This window comes from Eriocheir sinensis, unplaced genomic scaffold, assembly GCF_024679095.1.
Source record: "Eriocheir sinensis breed Jianghai 21 unplaced genomic scaffold, ASM2467909v1 Scaffold5, whole genome shotgun sequence".
NCBI lineage: Eukaryota > Metazoa > Arthropoda > Malacostraca > Decapoda > Varunidae > Eriocheir > Eriocheir sinensis.
In genome coordinates this window covers 1,056,786-1,080,733 of record NW_026111831.1, presented here as the reverse complement: position 1 = coordinate 1,080,733, position 23,948 = coordinate 1,056,786, and the positions used below count along the sequence as shown (strand labels likewise).

The following is a 23,948-nucleotide window of genomic DNA, read 5'->3' as shown; positions in this document are numbered from 1 at the left end:
AACAGGAAAGGGCACCACTCTATAAATGTGCAAGTCGTTTGTTACACACGGGAGAATTTTACACCAAACTGCAAACTGGCCTGGTCTGGCCATGACGCACGTATTTTGCGTGAAAGTGCTCTGTTCACAGGGTTCGAGAGGGGTATGGTCCCTGCAGGATGCCACTTATTGGGAGACAGTGCCTACCCCTCCAAGAAGTGGCTCCTGACACCCTATGTACGACCTCAGCCGGGCCCACAGTCCGCCTATAATAGGTAAGTTTTTGTGCACACACACACACACAGCGACATTCGTGTTGTAATTAATGTCTACTATGGCAAAGTGGTCCCTGCAGCCTCATCTGTTCTACCCGCGCTGGGCTAGGTTGCCAGTCTTATTCATTCTGTGCTGCAGTGTTACCACGGTGTTACACTCACTCCTCAACTCTACCAAGCTTAATAACCTAACCTTACCTATCCTAACCTAATCAAACCTAACCTAATTTAACCTAACATAATCTAAACTATCCTAACCTAACCCATCCTAACCTAACCTAATCTAACATAACATAACCTAAACTAACATAACGTAGCCTAGTATAACCTAATATAACCTAACCAAACTTAGCGCAGCCTGGCACTCCTTGGGAGTCGAGGTTGTGGTAACACCAGCAGAAAATGCATTACTGGCAACATAGCCCAGCGCATGTAGAGGAGCTGAGACAATAGGGACCACTTTGTGATAGGATTGCCGTAATATCTTTCATCATTGCTTATTTCAGGCTTAGGCCATGCAAACTACACTAATGTAGGAAAATTAGCTAAGTTGGGTAACAGTATTATGATTAGCTAACAGTGCTCTTATACATTCATCCTTTTTCCAATCATGGCTGTGTTTTACTTCTTAAAACCCCTTGTATGTTCATTAGAAAAATCTAGCATAACAACCCTTAACTGCAGGATTATAAATCTTACAGAAACAATATTGTTGTCCCATGACGTTGCATTGCTAATTTGAAACTTGACAAGGTATTGTCTAGAAAAGGTTGCTGCAATTTTAGGTTGTTACAGTTAGGCTTGATCTTTTTGTAATTTCAGTATTGCTAGTACATACTAGTCTATGAGGGGGAAAATGTAATATAGGTAGGCTTAATGAACTTAGTGTGAAACATGACATTCTTAAAGGAAAGTTTGATAAATCTTAAGAATAGCGGCTCCATTCCCTCCACCACCCCAGCCCCCTACCCCCAAGACAAGCCTGGTGACCTGTGGGGAAGCTGAGTTTAGGGGGGAAAGCCCAAATCACTGAAAATTTGGGCCCCCCCATTTCCCCAGAAAATCCCCAAATTAGGGAAAATTCCTTGTCGAAAGTAATTAAAGTCCCAAACGCATGCTCTTGTAATCTATTCCAATATAACTTGGCAGCCGCTGCAGCCGGTCTGTTGACGAGTGTCGGGCGTGTCATTGGATGGCAAGCATAGTGACCCCCCTCCCAATCCGTCCCGCGTCGCATAATTTTTTGACGGGCCACACTGCATGTCGAGTATATTTAAACTACCCCAACCGAACCTTACGACCTAACAGCTAACTACCCCCTCTCGACTCCCCCTGGACCCCCCCTCCTTCTTAAATTATCCCAACCGAACTTTACAACCTAACAACAAAAAATATAGAATGCCCTCAGAAATACTTACAAAATTAAGAGGAAGTAGATGCAGCATGCGTCTCCTGTGGGTGGTTACAGGGGTTATATAGTGCAGCTGCCTCTTGAAGGAAGACATGCAAGCGTTTGTTAGGGTCATTAATGGCCATAAGAAACATGCACCTTGCGAGGTACCCCACAGTGCTTCTTCCTCCTGCCAAAGAGGGGCACTTTCTTTGCTTCCCTCCACAACCGCTCGATATTGTTTGTGGCGAACACACAAGTCAAGCAAGTCTCTTGCTTTCCCGGAGTACCGCAAGCAGAAGTCAATGAGGCCAAAATCGCAGTCGGTACACCTTTCCAATGCCATGACACAGACAGAAGTGACGGAGGTGAGGAATTTAAGGTATCCAAGCTGCAGGTGAGGAAACCCGAATATCCCTAAACGTGAAAAAATCCCTAAATCTGGGGCAATGCTCTTCAATGAGAACCCAAGCAGATTATGTTATGGCTTAGATTTCAACTTCATTTTCAATGTAATAAATTTGGGCAAGAGTGTCATGCCTTGTCTGAAGGCAGAAAGACGCGTAATAAATTACAAATACATTTTTCGTGTATAATTCGTTCTTCCCTTGTCCTCCCCCTCCTAACCCTACAAGTGTGAAAAGCTGCAGAATTTGTACGTGACAGTACGTCACAGTACCTGCACGCACACAAACAAACATATGGATTCCACCAGCCTCCTGCAAGCCAGTCTCATCGCCCATCGACTTGGAAAAAATCGTGAGGCCCGCGTGGAGAAATACACCCCTTGTGACAAACACGGCTGACCACTTGTCAAAATCCGTCGTATGTGCTAGTAATGTTGTAATTACCACCATACAGTGCCCTTTATGCGCACCCGCTAGGAGCCGCTATTCTTAAGATTATCCGAAAGTTGTTTTTAAGTTCAGTTGCAAAAGCAATTTTTACAGTATCACTACATTGTCATTAACTAAAAATTTCAGAGCACACAAAAGGACAAGGAGCACAGTGGAGAGGGGGATTGGCCAGTGGAAGCGGAGATTTCATGTGCTCCATGGTGAAATCAGAGTCAGCCCTCCTGCATATGTGTGTAGAATAATACAGGTATGTAGACAATCAAGTGATGATCACATCTCAATACTGTATCGTCCACTACACAACAATAATTTTTATTACTTGTTAATATTAACTCTGTCTGTAGGTGTGTGCTATTTTGCACAACATCTGCAAAGACAGACACCTCCCTGTACCCGAGGAAGGAGAGGACGAGGGTGATGGTGCAGGTTTCCATGAGGACCCACCTGTCCCACTACCACCTGTACCTGGACGAGTTCGGGAAGGTCTGCTCTACAGGGATGAGTTTGTCAACCTTCACTTCATGTAAGTTACAAATATCAAAATTAAATGTTTTGTGTATCAGCCTGTATCTTTCCATGCTGCTCAGTATTTAATTTTAAATTTTCATTTAAAGAATCTTACTATTGCAATGTTTCAATTTTTGTTGCAGTGACAGACCTCAACCTCAGCCTCGTGCAGCTGTGTGAGGCTTCCCGACCCATCAACAGGTTAATTCCACACCTACTTCCAAGTATGTGTGTTTGTAATACAATTGTGGATTTGATATATATATATATATATATATATATATATATATATATATATATATATATATATATATATATATATATATATATATATATATATATATATATATACAAATCCACATTCGTATCACTAATAAATGCAGAAGCTATACTCAGTATTCAAATAAATTTATTACAGTATTTGGTAAGAAATTTTCACCAGTATGTATGGTTTAAAACAGCCAATATACTCATGATTGCCTTTACTTTTTTTCTAATATTAAGCAATAAATGATTTCCTTTTTAACAATAAATAAATAAATAAATTCCTTTATAATAAATAACTATGTAGGAAAACTACATAATGGAGATCCTAAGGAAAAATATATTACAGGAAAGCTAATGTAGAAGAGAGTACCGGCAGGGTAGAAAGGGTGGAGTGTGTTTGAGAGAAGAGGCAGGGTGAGGTGTGTGAAGGAGAGTAGAGGCAGGGTGGAGTGTGTGAAGGAAAGTAGAGGCAGGGTGGAGTGTGTGAAGGAAAGTAGAGGCAGGGTGGCGTGTGGTAAGGAAAGTAGAGGCAGGGTGGAGTGTGTGAAGGAGAGTAGAGGCAGGGTGGAGTGTGAAGGAAAGTAGAGCCAGGGTGGAGTGTGTGAAGGAGAGTAGAGGCAGGGTGGAGTGTGTGAAGGAGAGAAGAGGCAGAGTGGAGTGTGTGAAGGAGAGTAGAGGCATGGTGGAGTATGTGAAGGAGAGAAGAGGCTGGGTGGAGTGTGTGAGTAGAAACAGGATGGATTTTGCAAAAGAGAGGAGAGACAGGGTGGAGTGTGTGGGGTAGTAGCGGCATGGTGGAGTGTATTTGTGTTACATTAGTTTTTTTACTTGAAGTTCGAGTAGGGTTTTATGTACTTTTAAATTTTCAGTTTCTTGTTTAAGTTTTTTTAATTCTGCCTGTTTAATTTCAACTTGTAGCTCTGCAGCCTGCAGTTCAAGTTCCCTCTTCAGGCGGATGAACTGCAGCTCCTCCTCATCCACCAACATGGTGCAGGTCCCAACTGGTGTACTGGAGGAAGCTGCAGCGGCAGGAACTACTGGTGGTGGTGTGGTGGTGGTTTGAGGTGTGTCTGTGCTGGGTTGGGGAGGGACAGGTGGTGTGACATCCACCTGAAGACTCCTGGCAAAAATACATCCATCAGTACCTGCACTCATAATTTTCTTGTGTTATTTGACTTACATCCCCATTTATGGAAACAATACAGTTTAGGTTGAAAAGCCTTTGCAGGAAAGGAGTGTGTGTTCCAGAGGTCATTTCTTTGGTGTTCTGCTGTTCAGTACGTAATGCCTACGTCGTTAAGGACAACTAGCATGGTTCATGAGTAAGCAGACCTGACCGAGGTCAGACGTGGGTCACGGCGCTCCGAATGGAGTAGCCCGGGGCCAGCCTGTTGGCCTCTCCCCTGCCCCTCCATCCCCCTCTCCCTTTTCATCAAAAACCCAACATCGTAAGAAACTATTGTGACATCAAGCTTAATCATGGTGACAGACAGTGAGTGCTATGTGTTTGTGGTCCCGTGAAGACACTGAAGTTTAGAAATGGTCAGTGTGACATCGACACGGCCTTACTATCCAGCCGACGTCCCAGGTGCCCCGAGGTACACCAGCCCGACCATCATGCTGCTAGGAGAACTCTGTTCAGCCGCCTCTACCTGCACCCCTGCCATCAGCGGCGACCTGACCCTTTTTTGACCTATACCCCTTTCATATTGTAATTTCCCATTTTTTTCAAATATATTTCAAAATTTGTATTTTAAATGTGTATATTTTCAGCTTTACAGCTGCAATCACTTAATAGACCGTTTTATTTTTATTATTACTAGGAAGGATGTCTCAACACATTATCAAGTCAGCTCTCGATAGCAATTGAATAAATTTCTGTACACATTGTTCCTCACTGTTTGATTCCATGATTGCCCTAATATGGACTGCATACAGCAGCATGATAGTATTGGGTAAATAATAATAATATGTAATAGTACTCTATAATAATACTTTAAGCAGAAAACTGTGGACTTTAGGAGATGGAAAGCAATACCTCCTCCTTGTGTACTGCAGTTTTCTAAAAGGAAAGCAAATTATTTTCAACAGTAACAGCAAGACCTATTTTGGAGAACTTTAAATCTACAATCTACCTGACAGGCATTTCTCAGTAAAATGAACTAACACAACTGATAAATCATTTGGAAATGTCATGTACATGTTAGAGTAATATTTTTGTACATTTGGATTTAAGAATATTTATTCTTATTTTGGTAATGAAGTAATGTCAGACATATGAGACACACTTCATAAAGCAATACATTTAGTACAAATTAATGACACCTATAAGACATTTTAGGTTAATCCATATTGTCTGCTTGTAACCTTAATAAAAAGTTGGTACAGAATTCCTAAAATATAATAAATCAGTGTATCATACAAACAAGCTAAAGTAGACAAATACGACGATCATCAAGGAACGGAAATAACAAATTTTACTAATGATTGTACAAATAACGTTTAGTAAATATTCTGAGCCCTCACATGGGGGTGGGGAAGCCAGGGGTGGCAATTCTAGCCTGAACCTGCCGCCCACAAGGCTGACAAAATTATTTTAAAATCAATATTTTTCAGAAAGTAACAATAACAACCACACTGCAGTCTGAGGAATGCTTTTTCCTATTATTTATGAAAAAATAATTTTTAAAATTTCACTTAATTATACGGCACAGACAGCAAAAGTATCTTTTATTATGTATACCGGTATCCAATAATCACATTGCCCGAATTAGGGTCATAGGCAGTAAAGGTACGTGGTGGAGGTGGGAAGTGGTGATTGGGGGGCGGGGGGGGGAGTCACTGAGAACTTTGCTGGGGCAGCACTTAGGCATGTAAGGGCTCTGTAAATATTTATACATGACTAAAGTTTTATTTACCCACCCATTTTCGGGAACATCTTCAGTGTCAAGTGGAAAAGGGTCCACCACTGTCCTGTCAATAGAATTGACTGATACGTTCCCCTCTCCCAGCACATCAGCGATGATGACCTCTAGCTCCCCGAGGGGTGTAGGCGGAAGGCCACCACCTAGAAGAATATATATATATATATATATATATATATATATATATATATTGGTACATGAGTGCAAGGCTAAGTCAATTGAGTTTCCTTGATTGAAAAAAAAGGCAATACATTACAAATGTTATTTCCATCAAGCACTTAATAAGCATTGAAATTTACAGGACTGTCACTTTGCTTGTTAGCCATTCCTTGCACTTCATGAATACCATTTTATTTCAAGAAAAATCTTACCTGTTCCATTCCTGGCCTTTTGGTAGGCACTAATTTTAGATTTTGCTTCATGCATAACAGTTTGCCAGCGTCTCTGGCACTGCTTTATGCATCTGCTGAAGCCAGGGTGGAGTGCCGCTAGGCGAGAGACAATGCTGCCCCAAGCCTTCGCCTTCGCCTCAGCAGAGCAGCCATTGTCGGAAAAATTTTCCTTGAGGATGGCTGCTTTCTCTCTATAGAGCTGTACAAGGGAGAGCGTTTCAGCGTGCGTCCAATTGGCGTGGCGGAGACGTGGCTGCCGAGGCGGCTGTAGCTGGGGCGGCGGCTGTGCCTGCTGCTGCTGATGTGGCTGGGGGAGGCTGTGGTCCCTCCTGCTGCTGCTGTAGCTCCTGGTGTAGCTGCTGACCTCGATGGCTGCTGAGGGGCTGCAGAGGTCGTGGCTGGCTGTTGGCGGCCATGGCTGCTGCCTGCTAGCTTGAAACTCGCGGGAACGTTTGTTTACATGTTTGAGGGGCTACGTCCTTAATTTTATCATTATTCCATGTGATGTTGGTCTATGCATCGTCAACAATACCCGAAAATACTTTATTTTATTTTATACATATTACCAATACGTCAATATGCTTTTAACATCAAAATTATACCAAATTCCAACATTTTATTTTGAGTTGGTATCCCTTTCATAGGTGCAGCGCAGGGGTTGGCAACGATGTACTAATACTCGCTTATGTCGAGCTGGTTATGTTGAGGGGGTGAAACATAAGGAGGGGGGTTATGTCTCGTCATTGTTAATACTCGGATATGTTTCAGTTTATGTCTCACATAAATTTCTTTATAAGTACGGGCCCAGGTCCTTAACGCATTGAACGCTTGTGAGTTTAACGCCGCGTATTTCGTAATCGAACTTTTTATTTTTTGTTCCAACTTGAAGGACCTGGCACTTGTCTACGTTAAAGGGCATCTCCCATTTATCCGACCAAGCTGAAATTTTGTGCAAATCCTCTTGGAGGCTTTGCCTGTCTTCGTCAGTGAGAACCGAGTTACCAATCTTTGTGTCGTCTGCAAATTTACTAATGCGATTATTGAGTCCAACATCCACGTCGTTGATGTAAATAATGAAGAGCACTGGGCCAAGAATCGAGCCCTGAGGGACGCCACTAGTGACCGGCGCCCACTCTGAGTTAAATCCGTCAATCACAACTCTTTGTTGTCTGTTGCTCAATCAATTCGCGATCCATTGGTTTACTTGACCGTCAATGCCTATTTGCTTTAATTTATAAAGTAATTTATGATGTGGGACTTTATCAAACGCTTATGTGGGACTTTATCAAACGAAAGAGAGAGAGAGAGAGAGAGAGAGAGAGAGAGAGAGAGAGAGAGAGAGAGAGAGAGAGAGAGAGAGATCAAACAACACTTGAGGTGCACAATGCGAGCGTAACGAGGCGTACAAACTATGGCAGCCACAGTCTTGGTCATCCGCAGCTTATAATTATTTGGCTCATCTGACAGGCGGCTGATGAGTGTTTGATGCGATGAAACTCTTCCACACGTTTTGACCTCTCTTTTGGCCTCTTACTCAGCCTCGTCTTGTTGGAGCAGCGCCTAGCGGGCTTCTTTTGTTGCTTTTTTGTTTTGCCCTTGAGCTGTCTCCCTTGCTGTAAACAAACAAACGAACAAACAAAACACCACCGTTACCATCTAATACTGCATCCTCGGGAGAATATGAAGAAACCTACGGATCAATAAGCCACTTTTTCGATATCACTAAAAGTTGGCGACGCTTTCAGTCACGAACATCTCTGGGGCCTTACTCTTAAACATTCCGGCGACCAGGCACATGTATCAGGCAAGGCTTTCGGAGGAGCTGCGGGCATTTCCAGGGCTACTTTTATGAACCTGGTGGTAGTTTGAGCATTTGGAAGGATACTTTTATGAACCTGGTGGTAGTTTGAGCATTTGGAAGGATACTTTTATGAACCTGGTGGGAGTTTAACCCTTCCTCTGCACCATGAGCCTAAAAAAACACTCATTAGAACCATATAAATCTCCTTTTCGTCCTTTGGAAATGACTGATGTGAAGGCGGAAGCGTCTGAGGATAGGTTCACTATGCCCTATACTTAGAAATTTCGGCGTCCAAGCACACATTTGACAAGGCTTTCGGAGGAGCTGCGGGCATTTCCAGGGGTACTTTTACGAACCTGGTGGTAGTTTGACCCCTCCTCTGTATAATGAGCCTAAAAAAACACTCATTAGAACAATATAAATCTTCTTTTCGGCCTTTGGAAATGACTGATGTGGAGGCGGAGGGGTCTGAGAATAGCGACCCTGGGCCCTATGCTTAAAAATTTCGGAGCCTAAGCACACACAATTGACAAGGCTTTCGTAGGAGTTGAGGGCATTTCCATCAGTAGTTTTATGTCCCTGGTGGTAGTTTGACCCTTCCTCTGCACCATGACCCTAAATAACACTCTTTACAACAATATAAATCTCCTTTTCGGCCTTTGGCAGTGACTGATGTGAGAGGTGGAAGCGTCTGAGAATACCGCCGCTAGTAGCGTGAGGCAGCAAACGGCCCGGTGATAACAACTTGCAGCGGTATTAGTCTGCTTTACGATGCAACGGCCCGGCCCGCGCTCCCCTCCGCTCATCGGTAAACACTAATTAGGTCGGTATTATAAGACATACTCGCTTCTCACATCTGTATTTCTAAAGGTCAAAGAGGGGATCAACTGAGTTCTAATGAGTGTTTCTTTAAGTTCACGGTACAGAGGAAGGGTCACACTACCACCAGGGTCATAAAACTACTCCTGGAAATGCCCAAAACTCATACGAAAGCCTTGTCAAATATGTGTACTTGGGCGGCGAAATGTTCAGTAATACGGCCCTAAGTCTATATATACCAAGTCAAGTCACTCTGCTTCAAAACTGCGACCGGTACGCGCAGGAGGCGGTTTTGGGGCGGAGCAGCGGGATGACGTCACTTGAAGCTAAAAAAAAAAAAAATACCCGCCAGTTCAGGGGTGACTAAAGTTGGGGCCGTATGTGCACTCTGGATATGCATTCTCGCCTCCTTTCACAGCGCGTTTAGGCAAGCCACTGACGAAAAAATGTCTCTTTATTGTGCTATTGTTTGACTGTAAGTCCATTGCCTACAAACGGCGGTGTGGAGTGTGAGGGAGGGCATGATGAAGTGGTTGATTTAAATTAGTTCGCCTTTTTTCGTTTGCTCTAAATCCCTGTTTCTACATTCTCTACTAACGGTTTCAGGGGCCGTGTTCCCCTGTTTTTCGCAAATAAAACTTTAACAAAGCGTCGGACAAGGATGTTATTTTGGCAGTGGATGTTTGAGTCCCCGTCCAAATGGGCAAAAATATGATTTGGTGTCACATGTGGATAATGAATCATAATTCTGCCCATTAGGTCGGGGTCTCAAACATCCACTGCCAAAATAACATCCTTGTCCGACGCTTTGTTAAAGTTTTATATGCAAAAAACAGGGGAACACGGCCCCTGAAACCTTTAGTAGTTTGGCTCTAAGCAGTGTCACGCGTAAACCACGCCTCGGCCGTGTCTCCTCCCACAAACCTGCGTATGACTTGACTTGGTGTATATAGACTTAGGGTAAACACACTACTCACCATCGAGACATATCGCTCCGCGGGGAGAACACCGCGCCCGCCCGTAACTTGGAGGACATATTCGCGAGTCATAAAGGTAAATATCACAAGACCTTCGAGCTAAAACACCGCCACAGGATCGAAGCGGAATGACCCTGGTGATAGTTTGGTCCTTCCTTTGTATCATGAACCTAAAAACACTTATTAGAACACAACTGATCTCTTAAATATTATGGAACCAAAGCTCACATATTTGACAAGGGAGTTTTGAGCATATCCAGGGGTAGTTTTGTGACCCTGGTGGTAGTCTGACCCTTCCTGTGTAACATGAACCTAAAAGAACATTCATTAGAACCCGACCACTCTCCCTTTTGGCCTTTGGAAATGCTGATGTGAGAAGCGGAAGCGACTGAGAACACCAACCTTGGACGCACGGTGGCTGGTGGTAGTCTGACCCTTCCTCTGTACCTTAATTGAGCTTAAAAGAACACTCATTAGAACCCGACTAATCTCCCTTTCAGCCTTTGGAAATTGCTGATGTGAGAAGCGGAAGCGTCTGATAATGCCAACCTTGGAGGCATGCTGGTTAGGGTACAAGCCCCTATACATACATCAGCACTCAGTTTGGAGGGAGAGTTAGTTTATAAGGCAAAAACTCTACACTTCGTCGTTAGTCGCAGTTCACCGCAGGCTGGGCAGTGCATTTTGCCTTTGTGTCGCTTTCGAAAAACAAAAGAGCAGCCGTCGCCCCGAATTTGCATATGTCACAAAGTGCTTTAACAATTTACAAACAATATTAGCTGCCATGAAAAATATTGTACTTTAAATTCACTTTGTTACGGCGCCGGGGTTAACATAGAGAGAGAGAGGGAGGGAGAGGCCGCACCGCATTCAGCTCGCCGGCCGATGACATCATGAGACTATAATTTTGACGGCGTAAAAATAAAAGTTTACGGGCGGGAGTGAGTCACGTTGTTTGTGTGCTCTGTGCTGTGTGCTCTGTGCTGGAGCAATGGAATACAACACGGTGGGGCAAGAGTTAACAGTTAGCGAGTATCTTATTGAGAGAGAGAGAGAGAGAGAGAGAGAGAGAGAGAGAGAGAAAACGATGCTCAGAATTATAAACACAGCCTCTCTCTCTCTCTCTCTCTCTCTCTCTCTCTCTCTCTCTCTCTCTCTCTCTGTGTTTGTCTCTTTTTACGTGTCTTTCTAGTCTCTCTCTTATTAGATATTTTTATCTCTCTCTCTCTCTCTCTCTCTCTCTCTCTCTCTCTCTCTCTCTCTCTCTCTCTCTCTCTCTCTCTCTCTATATATATATATATATATATATATATATATATATATATATATATCTATATATATATATTCTATCTCTTATTACATATTTTCATCTCTCTCTCTCTCTCTATTCTATCTCTTATTACATATTTTCGTCTCTCTCTCTCACTATTGGCTTGCAGACTGGCTCTCTGAGCGGAAACAGAGAGTAGTTATAAACGGTGTTACATCTAACTGGCTCGATGTCAGAAGCGGCGTACCTCAAGGATCAGTGCTTGGCCCCATGCTCTTCTTAATTTATGTTAATGATATCGATGATGGGCTCACTTGCAAAATATCAAAATTTGCTGATGACACAAAAATTGCTAGTAAAGTAACTGCGACACTCGACGAGGAAGTTTACAATCAGATCTAGATCGACTTGCACGTTGGGCCAATCAATGGCAAATGAAATTTAACGTTGACAAATGTAAAGTGCTGCACATTGGAAAAAATAACAATCGCGTTCGGTACGTAATGAATGGCCAACAACTTTCTGCAGTAAGTAAAGAAAAGGATCTTGGAATCACTATATCAAGCGATTTAAAGCCCGGTCAGCATTGTTCAGAGGTAGTTAAAACTGCAAACAAATTGGTTGGCTTCATCGGACGAGTCTTTAATAATAAATCGGAAAAAGTAATATTAAAACTGTATAATTCGTTGGTTCGACCCCGTCTAGAGTACTGTGTACAGTTTTGGTCTCCCTATTACAGAAAAGACATAGAAAAGTTGGAACGGGTTCAACGAAGAGTAACAAAGATGATTCCTAGGTTGAGAAATTTCTCATATGAACAAAGGCTTAAAGAAGTAAATTTATTCAGCCTATCAAAACGAAGAATGCGAGGCGATCTAATAAAAGTGTTTAAAATGTTTAAAGGATTCAGTGATATTAATGCGGAAGATTACTTTACAATTGATCGATCAAATAGAACAAGAAGAAATCACAATTTGAAGATAAGTGGTAAAAGATTCTCGTCGCACGAAGCTAAACACTTCTTCTTCAATCGAGTTGTTAATGTTTGGAGCTCTCTACCCTGTGATGTCGTTGATAGTACAACAGTTACGGCCTTCAAGAATAGATTAGACAAGTATTTTGAATCCAACCAGCAACTAAGATATTACTCATTGTCGTAATAACGTTAAGTTCTTTCGAATACTGGTGTCCTTGTCCGCTTTTATCGCCCGGTTAGTGGTAGCAGTAATGGTAGTTCTTTCCTCTTTCCTACATAAATTCCATGCAGTTTTTCCATGCTGCATGGTTCTTTTTCCTTTCCTGCCAGCTTTGGCTGGAGGGATGAGGGGGGTGGGGAGGAGCCTTCGCCTTTGGTGTCCTTCATCTTCCGCCTTTGATTAGATAGTTAGTGTAGCTTGTCACAAACAGCCTCGTAAGGACCAGCAGGTCTGCTGTTGTTTGTTCTTCCTTTGTGTTATTTGTGTTCTCTCTCTCTCTCTCTCTCTCTCTCTCTCTCTCTCTCTCTCTCTCTCTCTCTCTCTCTCTCTCTCTCTCTCTCTCTCTCTCTCTCTCTCTCTCTCTCTCTCTCTCTCTCTCTCTCTCTCTCTCTCGCACACTGACCTGGGTGGCGGCGGTGTGGACGCCGTCTGTGGCCGTGACGGTGAGGGCGTAGTGGTGCTGCTCCTCGTGGTCCAGGCGGCGGGCCAGGCTCACCAGGCCAGAGTCCACGCCCATGCTGAACCGGCCGCTCTCGTCACCCTCTGCCCGCGAGAAAGACACATTAGCAAAGGGAAGGAAGCGAGCAAAACATATCGTAGAAGCAATTCCTTGGGTATGATTTCCCCCAAAAAGTATTTATGCAACCATAAAAACAAAACAAAACAAAAATGAGTTAGCCATTCTGTAGTGTACCAATAGAAAAACGTGTCAAAGGTAATGTAGCGAAAAAAACAGATCACCGTAGAATTTTTTTTTTTTACGTCTACGCCTATAGCGCCAGTAGGCTTGCTTGAGGGGCCTGGATGGAAGTCGGCCCCAGCCCGTATTGGCGCTGGCAGGTGTTTATAGTGGCGCCATCTTATCTTGGCTCATGCTGCCCCCCGGAACTCGTTCTTGATTCACTTGGACGGTTTCCTCTAGAGTCCGGGTTCATGGGTGGTCTTCAGGACAGCATGTGGGTAGTTTTAAGCCACTCGGCGGTGACTGAAAAATCCGAGGTGGTAGCGTGGGGATTCGAACTCGCGTCGTCCATCACGCGATGAATGTGGGCCCAGCACGCTACCACTCAGCCGCCGCATACCCAATAAACGTTACTAACTCTTTATAGGTATTATTTTCACCCTATTTACTGATTCACCCCAAAACTTGACCGACTTAGCCATTCTGTACCGTAAAAACTGATATTCTGACCACTGGAGAACACGTTAGCCAAGGAAATGAAGCGAGCGAAACATATTCTTGGTATTATTCTTCCCCCAAATTAGTGATTCAATCCAAAACTAGAGTTCGCCATTCTGTAGCGTAAAAAGAAAAGCTACTCTGACCGGTAGAAAGATACGTTAGCAAAGAAAACTGAGCGACCGAGACATGTCTTGGGTATTATTTCCCCCCCCAGTTCTGATATACCCAAAACTTAACTGAGTTCGCCATTCTGTAGCGTAAAAAGAAAAAAAGTTAATCTGCCTACGAGAAAGATACGTTAGCAAAGGTAATGAGGCGAGCAACACATATCCTAGGTATCATTTTTTCCCCACAGTTCTGATATACCAAAAAAATAAATAGTTCGCCATTCTGAAGCGTAAAAAAAAAAAATGTAATCTGCCCGCGAGAAAGATACGTTAGCAAAGGAAATGAAGCGAGCAACACATATCCTAGGTATCATTTTCCCCCCAGTTCTGATATTCCCAAAACTTGATTGAGTTCGCCATTCTGAATCGTAAAAAAAAGGTTAATCTGCCCACGAGAAAAATACGTTAGCAAAGGAAATGAGGCGAGCAAAATATATCCTGGGTATTGTTTTTCCCCAAATTACTGATTCTGTAGCGTAAAAAAAAGTTACTCTGCCCACGAGAAAAAGGAAATGAAGCGAGCAAAACTTATCCCAAATTACTGATTCTGTAGCGTAAAAAAAAGTTACTCTACCCACGAGAAAAAGGAAATGAAGCGAGCAAAACTTATCCCAAATTACTGATTCGTCCCAAAACTTGACGTAGTTCGCCATTCTGTAAGGTAAAAAGTTATGCTGACCGGTAGAAAAACGTGTAATCGAAGGAAAAGTTGGAAAGTTTCGTTTAGTCGGCGCAACATCTGTGGTCATATGCCGGAGAGAGACAGAAGGGGAAGGAATTATAGGAGAAGGGAACAGATCCCAGGAGACGGGACACAACCGTAATCGAAGGAAACGAAGCGAACACAATAGATCACCATAGAGATATACGTTACTAACTCTAAGGCATTATTTTCCTCTCCCAATTTACTGATTCAACCCCCAAAGATGAGTTAGCCATTCTGTTGCGTATGAACGGATATTCTGACCAGTAGAAAACACGTTAGCAAAGGAAATGGAGCGAGCAAAACATATCCTTGGTGTTATTCTTCCCCCAAATTAATGATTCAATCCAAAACTTGAGTTCGCCATTCTGTAGCGTGAAAAAACAGTTACTCTGACCGGTAGAAAATTACGTTAACAAAGGAAAGAAAGCGAGCGAAACACATTCTAGGTATAATTCTTCCCAAAAATTACGGATTCACCCCAAAGCTTGACTGAGTTCGCCATCCTGTAGCGTAAAAGAAAAGTTACTCTGACCGGTAGAAAACACGTTAAAAAAGAAAACAAAGCCAGAGAAACATATCCTACGTATTATTCTTCCCCAAAATTACTGATTCACCCCAAAACTTGACTGAGTTCGCCATTCTGTAGGGTAAAAAACGGTTACTCTGACTGATGGAAAAATACGTTAGCAAAGAAGCGAGCGAGACGTGTCCTAGGTATAATTTTTCCCCCAGTTACTGACACACCCAAAACTTCACTGAGGTAGCCATTCTGTAGCGTAAAAAAAAAGTTACTCTGACCGGTAGAAAACACGTTAAAAAAGAAAACAAAGCCAGAGAAACATATCCTACGTATTATTCTTCCCCAAAATTACTGATTCACCCCAAAACTTGACTGAGTTCGCTATTCCGTAGGGTAAAAAACGGTTACTCTGACTGATGGAAAAATACGTTAGCAAAGAAGCGAGCGAGACGTGTCCTAGGTATAATTTTTCCCCCAGTTACTGACACACCCCAAACTTCACTGAGGTAGCCATTCTGTAGCGTAAAAAAAAAAAGTTACTCTGAACGATAGAAAACACGTTAACAAAGAAAACAAAGCCAGAGAAACATATCCTACGTATTATTCTTCCCAAAAATTACTGATTCACCCCAAAACTTGACTGAGTTCGCTATTCCCTAGCGTGAAAAACGGTTACTCTGACCGCTAGAAAAATACGTTAGCAAAGAAGCGAGCGAGACATGTCCTTGGTATTATTTCCCCCAGTTACTGACACACCCAAAACTTGACTGAGTTCGCTATTCCGTAGGGTAAAAAACGGTTACTCTGACTGATGGAAAAATACGTTAGCAAAGAAGCGAGCGAGACGTGTCCTAGGTATAATTTTTCCCCCAGTTACTGACACACCCAAAACTTCACTGAGGTAGCCATTCTGTAGCGTAAAAAAAAAAAGTTACTCTGAACGGTAGAAAACACGTTAACAAAGAAAACAAAGCCAGAGAAACATATCCTACGTATTATTCTTCCCAAAAATTACTGATTCACCCCAAAACTTGACTGAGTTCGCTATTCCGTAGCGTGAAAAACGGTTACTCTGACCGCTAGAAAAATACGTTAGCAAAGAAGTGAGCGAGACATGTCCTTGGTATTATTTCCCCCAGTTACTGACACACCCAAAACTTGACTGAGGTAGCCATTCCGTAGCGTGAAAAACGGTTACTCTGACCGGTAGAAAAATACGTTAGCAAAGAAAACAAAGCGAGCGAGACATGTCCTAGGTAAAAAATTTCCCCCCAGTCACCGATACACCCTAAACCTGAGTGAGGTAGCCATTCCATAGCGTGAAAAACGGTTACTCTGGCCTGTAGAAAAATACGTTAGCAAAGAAAACAAAGCGAGCGAGACATGTCCTAGGTAAAAATTTCCCCCCAGTCACCGATACACCCTAAACCTGAGTGAGGTAGCCAGTCCGTAGCGTGAAAAGAAGTTACTCTGACCGGTAGAAAAACAGTTTAGCTGAGGAAATGAAGCGAGCAAATCACATCCTTGAAATAAACGTGACTAGGTAACTCTTATTTAGTAGGTATTGTTTTCCCTCAAATCACTAATACAACCCAAAACTTACGGTCGCCATTCTGTAGCGAAAAAAAAAGAGGCGAAAAAAAAAGTATTTCTGGCCATTAGAGAAAACACGTTATCAAAGGAAACAAAGTGAGAAAATCATAACCTAGAACTAAACGTCACTCTTCTAAGGTATTTCCCTTTAAAAAAAATACTGATCTAACAACAACAAAAAAAAAAAAAAAAGAGTCAGCCATTCTGTGACCAGTGTAAACAGTTAGTCTGGTCACTGTTCCTGTACTCGTACCGGCTACCAAGACGAGGAGAAGCGGTGACTAAAGGTACAGTTGGGAGCACAGGCAATAACTGCGCGTGGCGGCGGTGCACATCTCCGTATGAATAGGAATGCAGCAAAATCAGCAAGGGCCTCCGACCGGTATTGCTTGACGCTTTCGGTTCTCACATCAATAATTTCCAAAGGCCAAAAAGGAGATCAGTCGGGTTCTAATGAGCGTTTTTTTTAGGATCAAGTTACAGAAGAAGGGTCAACGTAACACCAGGGTCATAACACTACTCCTGGAAGTGCCCACAACTCCTACGAAAGTCTTGTCAAATAGATGTGCTTGGGCTCCGAAATGTTTGACCCGGTAGCAGCGGGGATCAAGTTTCTTAATGGTCCCTCCAAGCGAGAAAAATGATAAAAAATCACCCCTCACACAAACCATTTCTTAATATATATCAATGCATTTGTGATCAGATTATGTATCATCATGGCACAAATTTGGCCCGTCGCTGCTACCGGGTTAAGAATGCAACCCTATATGTCCCTCACCTGTGATGTAGTACCACAAGGTGTCGTTATCCGGGTCCCGAGCGTTGATGAAGGACACCAGGTGGCCCGGCGCGTCCGTCTCCATCACGTGGGCGGGGGGCGGCGGCTGCAGGACCGGCGGGTTGGGAGACTCCTCGGGCACGTCCATCACACGCACGAGGACCCGCGTGGTGGCCGTCAGCTGCGGCGCCCCGTTGTCCTTCACCTGGATCTGAGGAGGAGGAGGAAGAGGAGGTGTTAGGGAGCCAAGGGAGTTCTCGTCCGTATACTCTCAGACGGTTTCAGCTCTCACACAAGTATTTCCAGGCTCTGACGGGGAGGAGGAGGAGGAAGGGAAGGTGTGTGAGTGAGACAAACAGATTCACGTCAGATATTCCCGGGGGATTCTATCTCTCACAACAAGTATTTCCAGGCTCTGAAGGGGAGGAAGAGGAGGAAGGGAAGGTGTGTGAGTGAGACAAACAGATTCACGTCAGTATTCTCACACGATTTCAGTTCTCACAAGTATTTCCAAGAGCCGAAAAGGAGATTAATTGGGTTCTAATGAGTTGGCTTTGCGTTCATGGTGCAGAAGCCTTGTCAAACTATCACTAGGCTCATAAAACTACCCATGGGAATACCAATAGCAACCTCTACAAAATCCTCATCAAATGTGGGTGTGTAACTCAGGGAGGGCCATATTCTTACATATTCCGGCGACCTGACACATGTATTTGACAAGGCTTTCGCAGGAGTTTTGGTCATTTCCAGGGGTAGTTTTATGACCCTGGTGGTAGTCTGACCCATCATCTGTACTATGGAACTAAAAACACTCATTAGAACCCGATGAACCTTCTCTTCGGCCTTTGGAAATGGTTGGTGTGAGCGGCGGAAACTTCTCAAGATACCGACCTGAGCCCCGAAATGTTCGGGAATATGGGGAACAGTTTGGGGTATACTGTTTTCTAGGGGGATTTATCTTGTCTCAGCCAATTACTGTTATCATAGCTAAGGTAAGGGGAAGCAACCTTATCATGGGATCAATTTTTACACGAATATTCTACTGCCCAAATCCCTTATGCAAGAGTTAACCAGCATCTTCATTCTTTCATCCCTTACACTGGTAAACTCTGGAACAGCCTTCCTTCGTCTATATTTCCTCCTGCCTCTGACTTGAATTCTTTCAAGAGGAGCGTATCAAGACACCTCTCCTCTTTTGGCCGCTCATCACTTTTGTCTCTGTAGGAGCAGCGATTAGCGGGCTTTTTTTTATACCTTTTTTTGTTGCCCTTGAGCTGTTTCTTTAGCTGTAAAAAAAAAGGCATGTCAGCACTCACCATTAAATCGAAGGTCTTGCTCGGGGGAAAGGCCTTGTTGCTGAACACTTGGCCAGTCTTCGGGTGGATCTTGAAGCGGCCCTTCTTGCCCTTGCCGGTCCTGATGCTGTAGTCCAGGTCACCGTTCATGCCCACGTCCGCATCTCTGGCGAACACCTTCAGGGGAATAGGGGAAGGTACTGAGAGGCGGCACCGAGCAGGGAGGTCCACGTGGCTACAAGGCCCGTGAAGGCAATGCTCCGTCTGCTTGCACTACCTTGGGACAACCGATGTGTTATAGGGGAACGTTGCTCGAGTGTTGGTGATCATTTAAGTCAACCTCCCCTAAAGGAATGTATCTCACGGCTTTGTATGGACGTCAAAAACATGCAGGTATAGGATCAAACCCCAAGTATGTTTAAGAAGTAAATAGGTTTTACATGTGATCATAAATTTTAAGTCTCCTTTCCCAGAGAGAGGTTTAGTGAGTGGAGTTTGAAACGACTTACAGATAAACATGTTAGTGACGTTATTGAGTTAATGCTAACATACACATTCCAGAAAACGAAGTCATTACGTCTACTGCAGTACGAACAACAAGATACTGTCACCATGCTCCCCAAGACTACACGGAACAGAAGGGTGAACGGAACACTGAGCCACGACAACGCCCCGCACATGCACAGACGGCCTCAGGGGGCGTGTGTGTGTCCTGCCCCGTGGCTCGTGTTCCCGGGCTAACACAGAACAGAACATAAATATTATAACACAATGCGTGCAGCACAAACTGTCAGGGGCACATCTTCTAGGACATCAGGAGGCGTCCGTCCCAGAGAACACCTGCTCCGTGTCCTGCTATGAAACAAAACAGTCACAAGGGGGTTCAACATGCCCTCTGAACACCGCCAGTGACGGAGACGCGGAACCAAATCATAAAAGTAAAACAAAACAGTCACAAGGGGGTTCAACATGCCCTCTGAACACAGCCAGTGATGGAGACGCGGAACCAAATCATAAAAGTAAAACAAAACAGTCACAAGGGGGTTCAACATGCCCTCTGGACACAGCCAGTGACGAAGACGCGGAACCAAATCATAAAAGTAAAACAAAAGTACATTTAGACACACTTGAAACTCGACGCGTGCACCGCCTGCATGCGCCGACGTGACACCACAGGGAGCCGACCCATGCTGACGATGACACTGACACGGGTCCTCTGCCGCCGCCGGTGTGGTGCGCCCCGCGGGGTGAACAGCGCCGCTGTGGTGTCATGAGACATCCCAAGATCGTGAGACATCCCATCCTGAATACATCCATGAATTTCGACACGGTACCGTGTCTTTTGTCGACTGCTTGTCGGGATCTGTCCCACCCAAGTTTATTTATATTATTATGAAAGCAAATGATGACGTATGTGTGTATAACTAGGATATCAACAATCACTCTTCTTCTTCTTCTTGTGAGCTGTTCCGCTTTGCATCGCTTTTTAGGTCCTCCTTGGTACTTTTTACACTTGATGCTTCACTTAGTTACTTTGTGATAGCAAAGATTGGGTTCCGCGATGCGAAGTTAAGGATGGGATGTCTTACGATACCGGATGACAGATGACACCACACCGCCACTCGTCTGCGTAACCATTATTAGTAAACAGCGCCGCCACTCGTCTACGTAACCATTATTAGTAAACAGCGCCGCCACTCGTCTACGTAACCATTATTAGTAAACAGCGCCGCCACTCGTCTACGTAACCATTATTAGTAAACAGCGCCGCCACTCGTCTGCGTAACCATTATTAGTAAACAGCGCCGCCACTCGTCTATACAACCATTATTAGTAAACAGCGCCGCCACTCGTCTGCGTAACCATTATTAGTAAACAGCGCCGCCACTCGTCTACGTAACCATTATTAGTAAACAGCGCCGCCACTCGTCTACGTAACCATTATTAGTAAACAGCGCCGCCACTCGTCTACGTAACCATTATTAGTAAACAGCGCCGCCACTCGTCTGCGTAACCATTATTAGTAAACAGCGCCGCCACTCGTCTACGTAACCATTATTAGTAAACAGCGCCGCCACTCGTCTATACAACCATTATTAGTAAACAGCGCCGCCACTCGTCTACGTAACCATTATTAGTAAACAGCGCCGCCACTCGTCTACGTAACCATTATTAGTAAACAGCGCCGCCACTCGTCTACGTAACCATTATTAGTAAACAGCGCCGCCACTCGTCTACGTAACCATTATTAGTAAACAGCGCCGCCACTCGTCTACGTAACCATTATTAGTAAACAGCGCCGCCACTCGTCTACGTAACCATTATTAGTAAACAGCGCCGCCACTCGTCTACGTAACCATTATTAGTAAACAGCGCCGCCACTCGTCTATACAACCATTATCAGTACTAAAGGTGGCTGTGATAGGTTAGTTAGGCGGTATACACGTTGATGAACACCCGCAGACCTTTTTTTTCATCTTCTTTTTCTTCTTCTTCTTCTTCTTCTTCTTCTTCTTCTTCTTCTTCTTCTTTGTCAGATTAATCAGCCCGTCGTTATACATGGTCGTTGAACAACCGCAGACTAACCGTTTACGATTGAGAACGATTATTCAGCCTTTACCGCTTCCATTAACGAGAAAAGCTTGGCTGCAGTGGCGTTGGTGAGCTAATTATTAGGATTGTATCACCTTTCACATATATATCTAATAACAAACGTTGCAGTTACAGAAAGTCCAACAGAAAACAGGGCACTCACTGGCCACAACAAAGTCGATATTTAGTAACAATAAACTTCGCTGGACAACGAAGACTCGGAACACGACAAAGAGGCGACCGTCAGGACAAGTTGACTTCCAGCTCGTGAGTCCTGCACTGATATAGATAGGAACGCAGATATATTACGTGTCCCTCTTTACTATGCGCACTAGGGAAGCATGAACGTGTCTCAGCATTGCGTGTTTCCTCGGAGGCTAAGAATACCACGTCACAGTCTTCGGGGCCGACAATGCGGTAAAGGGACGCGTGGAGCCTTGTGTGTTAGCTGTTCATGCCTGGCCACGAGACACTCAGATGTCCGATGTGGCGCGAGGAAGCTGTGTGGTGGTCCCTGTTCGGCGCGGGCTTGAACACTCTTGAGGCTCCTATGAATGGGTTTCTACACCCCTGGGTTATGTTGGGGAAACACGAGCATTGAGATGCTCTGAGACGCTCCGCCACCACGACAGATCAAAACCCGGCTCGTCGCTTTGAGGCTGTTGTCAGTTCGGTCGCTGGGCCAGGCTAGTCAGACATGGCAACTGAAAATACTGACGAAACATAAAATGAACCAATCGGTGAAGTACTCAAGCTAATGGTGAAATACGAAGCCACTAAAAACTGTGTACCTGTGCCAATCACGTCACTGCAGACTTTACACTTGCAATGCGGTGCGTGCAGCGTGGAGGAGCGTGGCTGGGAGACACCCCCACCTCGCCACGCTGCAGCGGCTAGTTATAGCGGACTTGCAAATACGTCAATCAATGTCTTTTTACAGTCAAGTACGTGAGTAGCACAAAGGTAGCGATGCCTCCCATGCTGAGCGTGCACACGGAAACCATCTCACAGGTTCCCGTGTCGCGCGTGCCCTCCTTACCCTGAACAAGGCGTCGTCGTGGGCGGTGATCTGTGAGGGCGAGAAACTGACCCAGTCCCCCCACGCGTCCTCTGGCTCGGGCTGCACCACGGCACCGCCACCCACACCACCATCACCACCACATTCACAGCGCCGAGGACAGGAAAGCAAAGGTGTATTTAGAGAGGGCGGACAAGCTAACGGAGGTGGTCTGACCATGGTGTGGTGTGGTAGGGGAAGCAGTGCGGCATAGCACCAGGCGCAGAGGTTAAAGACATGTCATCAGGAACAGTTACACACCTCAGCCAGTTACGGACATGGACAGTGTGGCCAACAATGCCCTCATCACTTACACCCCGAGCAATGCCCCCACCACACAGCACTTGGAAAAGGCAACTCTACCCACTGTTTTGAAAGGTTCCACTCTATCTAGTTCGTTTCAAATAGCTTCCTGATACAAAAGCTGACGTTCTACACTCCCCACAGTATTGAAGCTAGTGTGTGTATGTACTTAAATGTAATCATAGTTCTCTCATCAAGTCGTGGCTTATAGTTTACTTAGTCTAGAGGTAAGGATGAATGAACCTTTCCTTACGCCTAAAGATGAAGGGCCTTTGTGTGTTACCTTAGTTCTCTGCTTCTCTCATTAAGTCATAGCTTATAGTTTTTAGTATAGGTCTAGGGGTGAGGATGAATGAACCTTTCCTTAAGCCTAAAGATGAAGGGCCTTTGTGTGTTACCTTAGTTCTCTGCTTCTCTCATCGAGTCATAGCTTATAGTTTACTTAGTCTAGGGGTGAGGATGAATGAACCTTTCCTTAAGCCTAAAGATGAAGGGCCTTTGTGTGTTACCTTAGTTCTCTGCTTCTCTCATTAAGTCATAGCTTATAGTTTACTTAGTCTAGAGGTAAGGATGAATGAACCTTTCCTTACGCCTAAAGATGAAGGGCCTTTGTGTGTTACCTTAGTTCTCTGCTTCTCTCATCAAGTCATAGCTTATAGTTTACTTAGTCTAGGGGTGAGGATGAATGAACCTTTCCTTACGCCTAAAGATGAAGGGCCTTTGTGTATCAGCGGCAGACAACGACACTTCATTAAGACAAGACTTTGATGTGAACAGCGGCGGCCATTACCGTGACCGTGTCCGGAGGAAACACACACACACACACACACACACACACACACACACACACACACACACACACACACACACACACACACTTATCTTAAAATAGTCATCATCATTATTATTATCATTATTATAAGTATTATTATTATTATTATTATTATTATTATTATTATTATTATTATTATTATTATTATTATTATTATTATTATTATTATTATTATTGTTATTATTATTATTATTATGTTATTTATTATTACTATTATTCATGGCAAGAGGAAGGCTTACTAGATAGAGTTTAGCAATTTGTGTTAAAA

The 23,948-nt window shown here is 44.0% G+C and overlaps 1 protein-coding gene and 1 long non-coding RNA gene across 2 annotated transcripts; one reads left to right on the top strand and one right to left on the bottom strand.

Moving 5' to 3' along the window:
• The first annotated feature begins 95 nt into the window (after positions 1-95).
• On the top strand, positions 96-6,112 carry LOC126992659 (uncharacterized). The gene is made up of 5 exons (XR_007746877.1): positions 96-254; positions 2,628-2,748; positions 2,846-3,024; positions 3,152-3,232; positions 4,194-6,112. It is a non-coding gene; the product is annotated as an uncharacterized LOC126992659 (long non-coding RNA).
• A 697-nt stretch (positions 6,113-6,809) lies between these two features.
• Positions 6,810-19,422, bottom strand: LOC126992690 (fat-like cadherin-related tumor suppressor homolog). Its single transcript, XM_050851494.1, has 4 exons — positions 18,918-19,422; positions 17,602-17,812; positions 13,058-13,197; positions 6,810-7,016 (listed from the first exon to the last, which is right to left on the bottom strand). The coding sequence occupies exons 1-4, from the start codon at positions 19,044-19,046 to the stop codon at positions 6,810-6,812; spliced, it is 687 nt and encodes a 228-aa protein (XP_050707451.1). The 5' UTR covers positions 19,047-19,422.
• Between the last annotated feature and the right edge of the window lie 4,526 nt (positions 19,423-23,948).

Excerpts from the sequence above, each read along its gene's own strand:
- LOC126992690 (XM_050851494.1), bottom strand. The coding sequence starts at position 19,046 with ATGAACGGTGACCTGGACTACAGCATCAGGACCGGCAAGGGCAAGAAG. Across the intron at positions 13,198-17,601 it reads CTTGTGGTACTACATCACAG|AGGGTGACGAGAGCGGCCGG; the intron begins GTGAGGGACATA and ends TCTCGCGGGCAG. Across the intron at positions 7,017-13,057 it reads TCCACACCGCCGCCACCCAG|GCAGCAGCCATGGCCGCCAA; the intron begins GTCAGTGTGCGA and ends TCAAGCTAGCAG.